Source organism: Epinephelus fuscoguttatus, linkage group LG6, assembly GCF_011397635.1.
Source record: "Epinephelus fuscoguttatus linkage group LG6, E.fuscoguttatus.final_Chr_v1".
Lineage (NCBI taxonomy): Eukaryota > Metazoa > Chordata > Actinopteri > Perciformes > Serranidae > Epinephelus > Epinephelus fuscoguttatus.
The window spans coordinates 32,632,130-32,642,658 of record NC_064757.1 but is presented as its reverse complement, the minus strand read 5'-3'; the positions used below and the strand labels follow the sequence as shown (position 1 = coordinate 32,642,658).

The 10,529-nt window shown below is 38.3% G+C and overlaps 1 protein-coding gene across 2 annotated transcripts; it reads right to left on the bottom strand.

Annotated features, from left to right (window-relative positions):
• Nucleotides 1–1,174: 1,174 nt before the first annotated feature.
• paip1 (poly(A) binding protein interacting protein 1) lies at nt 1,175–9,149 on the bottom strand. 2 transcript variants are annotated; one of them, XM_049579343.1, is made up of 11 exons: nt 8,746–9,149; nt 6,814–6,902; nt 6,353–6,550; nt 6,092–6,204; nt 5,706–5,817; nt 5,258–5,383; nt 5,055–5,161; nt 4,503–4,620; nt 4,339–4,393; nt 3,357–3,435; nt 1,175–2,280 (listed from the first exon to the last, which is right to left on the bottom strand). In XM_049579343.1, the coding sequence occupies exons 1-11, from the start codon at nt 8,942–8,944 to the stop codon at nt 2,193–2,195; spliced, it is 1,284 nt and encodes a 427-aa protein (XP_049435300.1). In that variant the 5' UTR covers nt 8,945–9,149; the 3' UTR covers nt 1,175–2,192. The 2 variants fall into 2 exon arrangements, with proteins under 2 accessions (XP_049435300.1, XP_049435298.1); XM_049579341.1 differs by having other exon boundaries at nt 6,814–6,965; nt 8,746–9,147.
• Between the last annotated feature and the right edge of the window lie 1,380 nt (nt 9,150–10,529).

Here is a 10,529-nt window from a genome sequence, read left to right as displayed (position 1 = left end):
GAGCGACATCACTTTTCTTGTGCAGTATAGTAAGTATTGAAACCTTTGAACCCTGGTTCAATTTCTGCCAAAGACATGAGAAAAAAGGCAATGAGCAACTTGGTAAGAAATGTCCCATAAATTGCAATAAAAAATAGATTTGGAAAATTATCCTTTAAAAATTTGGGGAAAGCTAGGGAAAGACTATATGTATAGTAATTATTACATTTTAAAATTATGTCAGAGAATTATTAGAATCTTTAAAGCACTCTTTCCAGGCCATTTCCTTGTTTTGTTTTTGTTGTTTTAACTAATTTTTAACTAGTTTTTAATTTTCTCTTTTTACCAATTTCTTGCTAATTATTTTGGTCATTCCTTCTTCCGTTGCTCACGACCTGCTTCCTCTGTTTTTACAAGAAATCAAGCCAGTTTGTTCATGTTTAATGTGACTGTAGCATAAAAATAATTATTCTTTTAGGCTGCAGCACATACAGAGTGAACCTCCCCTAGTCCATAAGCCAAACCCCCCCCAGAATGTGGCTGTCATGCTAATTTTGAGGGACCACATCTCATGGTGATTTATTTTTAAAGGTCTACAGTATGTCCCTAGTGTTGTGAAATACATGATAGCATTGCACCAATGGCAGCTTAGTACTGTATGTGCTATCACTCCTGTTTTTCATCCCTCCTTCATTACAATTATGTTTTGCCCCATTTCACACATAGAGCCAGTATAAAAGAATAACACACACATAATTTCATGAAGTCATATGTCATTGCAAATCTTAAGAGGATAATCTATCAACCAGTCACATTTTCATGATGCTAAGGACAACAGAATTTGACCTTTAACACTGCAACAGGACAAATTCTGCAAATGCCCTTTTCACTAACTATATACCAATCTGATGTGACCACAAGAAGACCCTTAAAATGACATGTTACAGAAATTACGATGACATTTCTTAGTTTATTCTGATATGAAATGTTTTTATTTGTATATTATATAATTTTAAAGCTCTTGTTGTGATCACATCAGATCAGGATGGAGTTAGTTATACAGGCAAAAACACAACTTTGTGCAGTTTGTCTCTGACAGGATGTCAAGAGCTTTGTGTTATTGGGCCGGTTTCTCGGCATCAAATATCTCTTTCTGACTCAAAAGGGCTCAAAGACAAATCAAGCAAATAAACTCTCACATTATAAAGAATTTATTGCAGGCAAACAATACCATAAATAATATTTACAAACTATAAAACAACATTCCTTTTCATGGGCTCCATGGATTGCTGGTAAACAGTCTTTCAGTCTTGGGATAACTTTAAATCCTTTGTTGCAGCTGCATTATGTCACCTGGACCACTGCAAACTGCAAGATGTCTAGATATTTAAAGCTACATTCAGGAAACAAATTAAATTTAGATACACTGTATTCTTAGAAATTTGGTTATTTTACCTTTGTTTTACTATATTCACTTCCTGTTTAAAACTGAATTTAAGTATTTGTTTTCTTACAACAGGTTTCAAACTGCACAGCCTTTCACAGACTTCCTGACCACTCAACTGCAGCCAGATGAGAAAGTGAATAGCATTGAATATAGTGTTGGCAATCTGACGAGAGACGGTAGTTCTCAAAAGTCAAGATGAAAGCTGGAAATGCAACGTATATGTAGTAAAGCAACCACCTTACCCTTCTACAGTGCGTTTTACATTAAGATGACGCATCTCTGACGATGTATTTTTTTTTGGCCTGCACTGTTTGCGTGGGGCGTTAATTAGTATTCAACAAATTATGCACACATCTGATAAAATCCGTCTTTTCAGGAAAAAAAACTCTAAAAAAATCCACAGCACACTATTTCCCTCTTGGCATTTAGTTTAGGCGTAAAGGAAATAAGTTTCTGAAAGAATTTAAAACAACAACAAAAGAACTTTCATGTCCAAAAAAAAAAAAAAAAAAAAAAAAAAGTTAGAACTCAATATTCCGAACAGTAAACCCTGTTGATCGTCCCCGTTTACTAATCAACACTGACTGAAAAAAGTGTCAGAAGTGCAACTAAGAACAGCTCTTTTTGTTAAATTGCTTGTTTGCAGTAAATTAGAAGTCTGAACCTATCTGATGCTAGTTTCCTTTCGCTTTTCAACATTCCAGCAACTCGAGTGGGAGAAGTACAGTATGTGCCTGTTGTGTCACACGGATTTTTCACTCTCACGTCATTGTTGTCGTTTCCTCTCTGATTCTAAACAAAAATTCTCAAAAGCTTCTTCTATCTCAGGCTCCATCTCGTCTTCAGAGTCGTATCTGTGAACACAACAAAACCAGTGATTTACTTTTAACTGTATGTGCAGATGGAGTGTGTATTACTAATGATAATATGTGCAAGTAACTGGCATTTACACGACACACAAAAACACAAGCTCACACACACATGCACAGTTCTGAGAGAGAGGACAGGAGCGAGCTAAGCCCTCTTTGACACTGAACTGCTGACTACACTGAATCTGAGGGAACGGTCGACCCTGTTGCATTGTGGGCCAGTCAAACACTTTTGCCAAGCTCAGGGGCCCACAGGTGGTTATATGACCTGTGTGAAGCCACAATGTAGTCACATGACCCAAGATGTACCAGCACGGTGGTACTGTTGAACCTCTATAGATATGGGTTGAAAAATAACAATAGGCTGGTGAAGAATAACACAGATATGAGAAATGAAACTGTCCCAACTTCTTACTTTGAGGACATTTTTAAATGCACGTACTACAGCAGAAATATACAGTATATATGATAGGACCAGTTTCATTCACAGTGACACTCAGCTTCTGTGTTGGAAAGGGACAATGACTCTCAGACTTGCCTTGTACATGTTGCTGTGAGCCGTTTCATGCAGGAGCTACTTTCTTTCTACTGAACTTCACCTATCAACCGGCTCACTGCTCAGAAGGAGGCGTGCGTCTACGAGAGGCTCGTGACAGTGCGAGACGTAAACATCTACATGGCATCACCTCGCGCTAGGTGAGCTAAGAGATGCACACTTCCTTCTGCACAGAAATGTGGTTGGCAGGTGTAGTTCAGTAGAAAGACAACAGTCCCTACATGAAACTGGACTTTGAGCACCACAAGCCGAGTGCCAACTAGTTCCATTGTATTGAAGAGACGGCAGACATCTCTATGGCTGATATTGCAAACACTCAGCAACTCGCACCAAAAAAATATAGATTTATAAAAATCACTACAGATAAGCGGAAAAGTATGTGTTATGAAAGGTATCCATAGCAACAAGCATCAACAGGTCATCCAGTAAAGTTGGTAGCTGTGCACTAAAAGAAAATCATGCATGCCCCACCTATATTATTTTTACTCCTATGATATGTACTTACAGGTCATTTCCATTTTCTCCATCAATGTCATGGAAATAATGCTGCCTGTCCATGATCTCCTGGTATTTTTCAGCATATTCTGCAAAAGCAGAGACAATGACACTTAAACACAGAAGAGGCTAGAACATGACTGCAGATGTTTTCCCATTTAAAGTAGGAGATGACTGCTTTTTCCACAATTTAAAAGACTTATTGAGTGAGATGGCTGAGAAGAGTAAACAGGATGAATCAGGCCAAAATGCAAATTTATTACAAATATTGTTATCTAAAATAAATTATGCAGTGTGTTTGTGAGGCAACGTCCGTTTTCTAACCAGCATATTTTGTAGTAACGTTTCAAATAAATAGTAGTTTAGCTGGAGAATAACATATCACATAACAAATAAATAAATTTAAATGCTAATAATAAAAATAACAAAAGTATTAATAAAAAGCTGTTTGCATACTGCTTCATGTTGCCATCTTCCAATTACAGAACTGATTTTTTTTTTTTTACAATCAGCACAATAATGCATCGCAAACAAATGTAAAGTCCATTTCTATCAACACTGTTTCCATTTTGAATTTTTGCCTAGAATTAAAAGGCGGCATAGCTTCAGTTTTAACTGTGCACATGATTGATATAAATGAGTATGCCAATTTTTCCTTTGCGTCGATTGCAATATACTAAACAACATTTAACAACAGTACAATTTATAGAACTGATTCATTCTTTCACTTATAAAACCACTGTTTTATAGATATAACTGTTATAACTCTAATATCAAAAAATAAATTAGGAAATATTACGCCTTCTTTTTTTAGTCTTTAACCGTTTTATTTTATTCTTTTTTTTACTTATTACTTAAAAGCAGACACCAGAGAGTTATCTTACATGTCAACTGTGCCTGTGACTGACTAAACACAGCTAGCTATAGACAGGCTGATACACAGCCAATGCTAGCCTGTCCTGATCTGTCATGTTCATATTTTCTTGAGTCACCTGGATCTGCTGCTGTGAAAGGAGTGCCGTCTTCTGTGTAGAATGTAGGTTCATTCTAATAGGAGAAAAACAAATGACAAACAGAAATACAGAGATTATGAAAAAGAATAATAATATTTTAAAAAAGGAAGAAAAGTGGTGAGTATGGTACATTTGACACTCACCATAAAGTAGTTAGGGTCATTGTCTGGTGTGGCGTTGCTGGCTGCTGCGGCAGCACGGACTCTGCCCCAGTCACTTGATCTCAACTCCACTAGTTTTAGAAGCATCTGTCTGACATCTCTGAAGACAAAATATGCTCATATCAACACGAGTTACCCAGGACCTTTATTAGGGTTTAACTCTTAACTGCTTAGTCTTTTGCCAGGTTATGGCTGATTTTTGAATGATGGCACGTTTCAAGTGCAGTGTGTGTTAAAACATAACACTCGGGTAAACATTGGCTTCATTACCATTGTTCATAAAACTCCGAACCTAAGACCTCATCTGTATATAATTGATTCATTTTTTGTGAAATATTTATTCATCCATAGCTTTTTGATGCTGGATGACTGTCACACATGATCATTAGGTGCAACTATATTAGCAGACACCTCTGTGAATGTCTCCGCAAAGTTGCAGCATCTCAGATGTTCCAAGCTTTTTAAATCTAACGTAACCTTAAGCATAAGCCTGGAGTATTCACTGCACACAAAAGACCACATTGATATACATACCTGCTGCAGGTGGCATCCAGTAGAATAGTCTCTATTCTTTGGATCAGTTCATCCATGTGTGGTTTCCCACTTTCTTTCCACGCGTCATCCAGGACAGAGCCTGTCAGCTGCAAATGCAAAACACATTATCATTACCCCCCTAAACAACAAAACTACCTGGAAAGCTTTCTATACCAATGTGTAAACATATTGAGATATGAAACCTTAAGCAGTTTCACAGCGCAGATGAGATTTGCATCCACAGGATTGGAGAACAGGCTGTTCATCAGGTCCTTCAGACCATTGAGGAGGATATCTGCTCGACTTGGAGGTCCTTTCCCTCTCTTAATCTGAAGACACAAAAACAGATTGGCACAAATTACAACGACTGACTAATAAAATGAAAAGATTGAAGGCAAACTATTCTTGTGTTAATGGCTTATGAACCCAACTTGCAAAGTTAATCCCTCCCCTGAGATCTACAACATGTATACAGGTGACCAGAATACAACGGAAAGCACCAGCAGCATCACCAGACATCCTAAACGTCTGGCAGCAATTCAAGCAGGGTGTTACCAAAACAACCATGGTCCAAATAGGAAGTCAGGATTGTGTTGTGTAAAATTTAATACACAAATTAAATAAATGCATTTAAACAAGAGAACCTCTTACCTCCAGGTTAAGGTATAGCTCTCCCAGAAAGAGCACAAAGGAGTGGAATTTCTTCTGGGTTTCCAGTTCTCCGCGAACAGCTGCATCCCTCTGTTCATACTCTATTCGACATCTAGAGCAGACAACATTCTTCCTTTTTAATATTCATTTGAACAGTGACAGGTCAAGATGCTCTGCATGTTGGCCTTATTATTATTTTAATTGTATTACTGCTTGTGTGATACCAAAATTTCTATCAGATGATTTTGCATCATCTTGTAACAACACTGTCACCTTTGTTTCAACATTCTAACTATAAAGAAATTGTATTTAATGACAAGTTAAGCCAATATTTGTTATGAGATCTTTAACCCACATTAAATCCAGTAAAGACAGAAATAAATCACCTTTGCAGGAGGAGCTGTCGAAAGTTGCCACTTGGTGGGCTGATAGTGAGGTGATGGGACAGGTAGTTACAGAGCCTGGCGCCCGTGTAAGAGAAGTTTGGAATGGCTGTCGACTGCAATGAGAAGAAAACTTAATACCCAGTGTGGTACCTTATACAATCGTGTGTTTTGTCACTAACATACATTTATATTTAAATTCAAAGTGTATGCTGTGTTTAGACAAGTTTTGTTTCAATTTGGACTGAATATGTCGCCCCAAACCTGTGTGTAGATCAGTTCCACCAGTTCATTCAACAACTCTTCAGTAGTAACCCAGGAATTGAGCATGGCAGTTATCTGTTCAACATCTGACTCGAAGGACCCTGGTGAGGAGCTCAGGTGGCCGAGGAAGTCTGTGACCGTTTCAGCCAAGGTTGGTTCACTGTAGTAGCTTTCATTGTCATCATAATAAGAGGGGTCCTACACAAAAATCACAGTAAAAAATTAATAAAAAAAATCCAAAGCACTTTGTCTTGCTACTTCAAATTAGCCAAGTAACATTTAAGTTAGACATCTAAATGTATAAGATATTCTGATCTTTACAGATGTAATGATGGATGCACCACTGACACAGGTCCAACTTGGAAGCTTGGAACCATTACAATACATGTTGTTTAACAATATAAAACAATAAGAGCAATAGCATCAGAGTAAAGGCAGTGATAGTGTAAAATGCCTCTTACTTCATACTGGCTGACTCCCGAGGGGACAAACTCTGGGGCACTGGCTGAAAGCTTTGATGACTTGACCAAGGAATCCACCTCATTAAAACCTATGGAGGCAGACATACTGTTGGCATTCGCACTTTGTTGGGGTTTGTTCTGTCTTTTAAAGTCTGAAAGAGGAAGAAGAAAAATGTTCTCAGTCTTTGATTTAGGCCTCTGCGACACCACTCAACCCACATGTTCACTTTCTCTTTTTTTCTTTAAAGACAAAGCTGGTAATACTACATATATTCTTGTTGTGAACTATTGACTCAAAAATTTCGATCCTTCGAAACAGTTCACAAATATACTTTAAGACTGACTTACTCTCTGTAACAGCTGGGCACTGTAATTTTAGCAAACTTAAGTCAAACAGGAGTAAGTTGTGCTGTTGTTTGAGACCATTTTCAGCCAAAGACTTGTTGCACCAGCAAGCATTTGCAGCAGAAGGTTTCTGTAAATGGGATTGACTCAACATAAAGAAAAAAACCCTACAATGTCCATGTTTATAGTAATGAAGACACCCATTGCAAAAATGTGGCTCATTGATGTGTTTTTGATACTTCCTGGACAGCAATGTGAGACTTCCACACAGAAGAATAAGCTATACCAATATACTTTAGCTACTCAGACCACAGACTACTTGTTAGTAGAATAAATTCTTCACTGGTTTTAGCCGTTTTATGAGATCTGACGAACACGGATCAATAGGAAATCAGAGGCATAGTGCACCAGAATTAAACGGAACACACCACTACACAGCACTGTCCTGCAGGGTTTAGAAAGTACAAAAAATAAGTGTAAAGCTGCAATACAGCACATAATACATAATGCTCCCTGCTATGTACCACTGACTTTAGTGCTGCTGCGCACACTACATGTTTCACACAGACTAATGTTGGCAGCAGAGTGTGTGTGCACCTGCCCCCCAGTGCTGCAGCGCATGCATGTGTGCAGGTACAGCTCCCAACTGCCTGACTGAACATTTAAGGTCATGCTGTAGGTGCAGCTCGAGTGCAGTGCACATCAACCTACTGGAGTGGGATAGTGTTTGGTTGGTTGGCTACCATCCCAGAAATGAGTACTGGATCATGCAGGAATTATATATACATTTTCCACCCATACTGGTTGATACTAATGTACTTTAGGAGACTTTTAATACAGATGCAGTTGTGCTTTTCAGACCTGCCCATGTAATCACGTGGTTTTGGCCATGGCCATACAGAGGCATAGTCCTTTAGAAACAGATCACAATAGGGCATCCAATGCTCCAAACACTGGTCTTATTCTGTGAAACTGATACTCAAAGAATAAGGTTTTATCAGTATATCTACACCGTGATTTACCTCACTGTTACTTTACTTCCCCTCCAATTTAAGGCCAAATACTTGATCAGATTTAAAAGGGGAACTGATTCTTCCCCTTTGCTCTGATTATGCTAACTTTACACTAAGCTAGTTAGCTGCAGTGGATGTTAGCTCTCCAAAGTTTTAGCTGGGTAAGACAGCTTTAACTGTGACACGTAACTAACCAACGATGTGACATTTGAGTGGGAGCTTTATTTAGACACTGCGTTACCACACATGAAATAACAATCCAACAGGTGCATGTCGCAACGCCAAAATGCTAACGGTTGAACAAGCTAACATTAATGGAACGCTAGTTAGCAGCTAGCTAACTAATTGACAACACCAGATTAACAACAGGTTAAACGAAAATTTCAACCACTACGTGCTTCTTAGACAAGCTGTCAGCCAGAGGAAATTTTGTAGCTACTATTAAATTCAGGGAAACACAGTCTGGCCTTTAGTGGCCATGTCATGTCAGTTGCATTTACACAAAACCGAATCTGAAAGTAGCTATTTAGCCAAATTAGCTCAGTTACCGTTAGCCTAGTTGACAGCTCCCTACCTCCAGCAGCAATGGCGTTGGCCGCGCTCATGTTGTTCTCAGCGAAAGGCGGGGATGTTCGCGGCTGCCTCAGCGGTTCCCTTTGGTTGAAAAGCTGGGTTTTGGTGTCCCCGTCCCCGACGATATCAGCTAGCCCGGGGTCTGTGGGGAGATTTCGGCTTCTCCCCGATCCAGGAGCTCGGTCGAAACTCTCGTTCATGATGACTGCTCGCTTGTTCTCAACGCAGCATCAGAGAAAGACGAAGAAAAGATAATCACCGCTTTGGGTTTTGCGTAGAAGCAATCGCTTGTGTTATATGACAACAAAACACGCCCTATCTCTCTTTCATGGTGTTTTTTCCCTCTGTCGGTTGGTATCACAGTATACACAACTTTTTTTGACCACTTCCTTTAACAACAAACTCGCTGTCGCTGATTATCAATGACAGCGCGTGATATCAAAATACAAGTGTCTCCCTCTTGTGGCGCGGAGTGGAAGTGCAGCCATTAATGGTGCATTGTGCAGACTCAAAATACAGCACAGTTTCATCAGTGACGGTAAGGTTATTTAGATTATTTACCTCTAAGTAAATGTAGAAATACCTAAATTAAATATGCATGTATTTAGGTAAAAGTCCTACATTCACAATTTTACTCAAGTACACAATGATAAAGGGTGGCGGTGGTCAGGTTATGTTTCTTTTTTTAATGCTGTGAGGGTCTTTTACCTTTTTCTTTTGCTAGATTAATTCTTCCCTTTTAAGATTTATGATAGATAACAATAATAGCACTAATAATAATACATCCATATATATATATATATATATATATATATATATATATATATATATAATGAAATTCAAGATCCAACCCCACTCTCCACCCTAATAGTTTCCTTACAGTCCCTAAAAGTACATGTATTAGTTGGAAAAGTACATATCACTCACCATGCAAAAAATGCCGCCTGTGAGTATTCCTTAATTGAACATTGTATTATTGGATCATTATTACTAATGCTTACTTGTGTAAGTAGCATTTTACTGTTGTAGTTGCTCAAGATCAGGAGTGTCAAACATGGGGCCAGCTCTAATCCGGCCCACTAGATGACTTTGCACATCTAATATTGAAGCAGTTGTGAAGGCTTAGAGGTGCAGCTTTCAGGAGCAAGTTAAATGAGTATCCTACTTCATATAAAATGCTGCTTCAGAGGCTTTTCCACCCTGACCAGAATACAGCTCTCTGAAAATACAATAAATACTTACTGTGGTCATATTTAAGATACTGAACATTGTGCAAAATATTGTCAACCAGCAGCTCCAGTACAAAAGACTCAGTGTCAGACTTCTATTTTAAAATACTTTTGGTGGAACCCTACAGCTAAGGTACGGCCAAAACTTTAGATAAGTAAATTGTATGTAAGGCGACAGATCACCTAACCTGCTTCTTCAATAGCTTCCACTTTAGTTTGGTGTGGTGATGCCAGTATTATGTGGAAAAACTGAGACATATTGTTGAATATGCACTTTTTTTGTTAAGATATCTTAGGCTGTTCATCATCTGTTATTAAATAGATACATTCAAAATGTACTTGTACTTCTTTACGCTAAGAGAAAATGAAAAATGTGAATGTTGTTATTATTTTGAGGTTATTCTACAGTGGTTTTACTGGTCTGGCCAACTTGAGATCAAGTAAGCCCCATGAACTAAAAGGAGTTTGACACCCCTGCTCTAGATAGTGTTAATTTCAGCTATTGTTGGCTAGTATATGACATTATTTTATGTGATAAGATACAGCAAAAAGTACA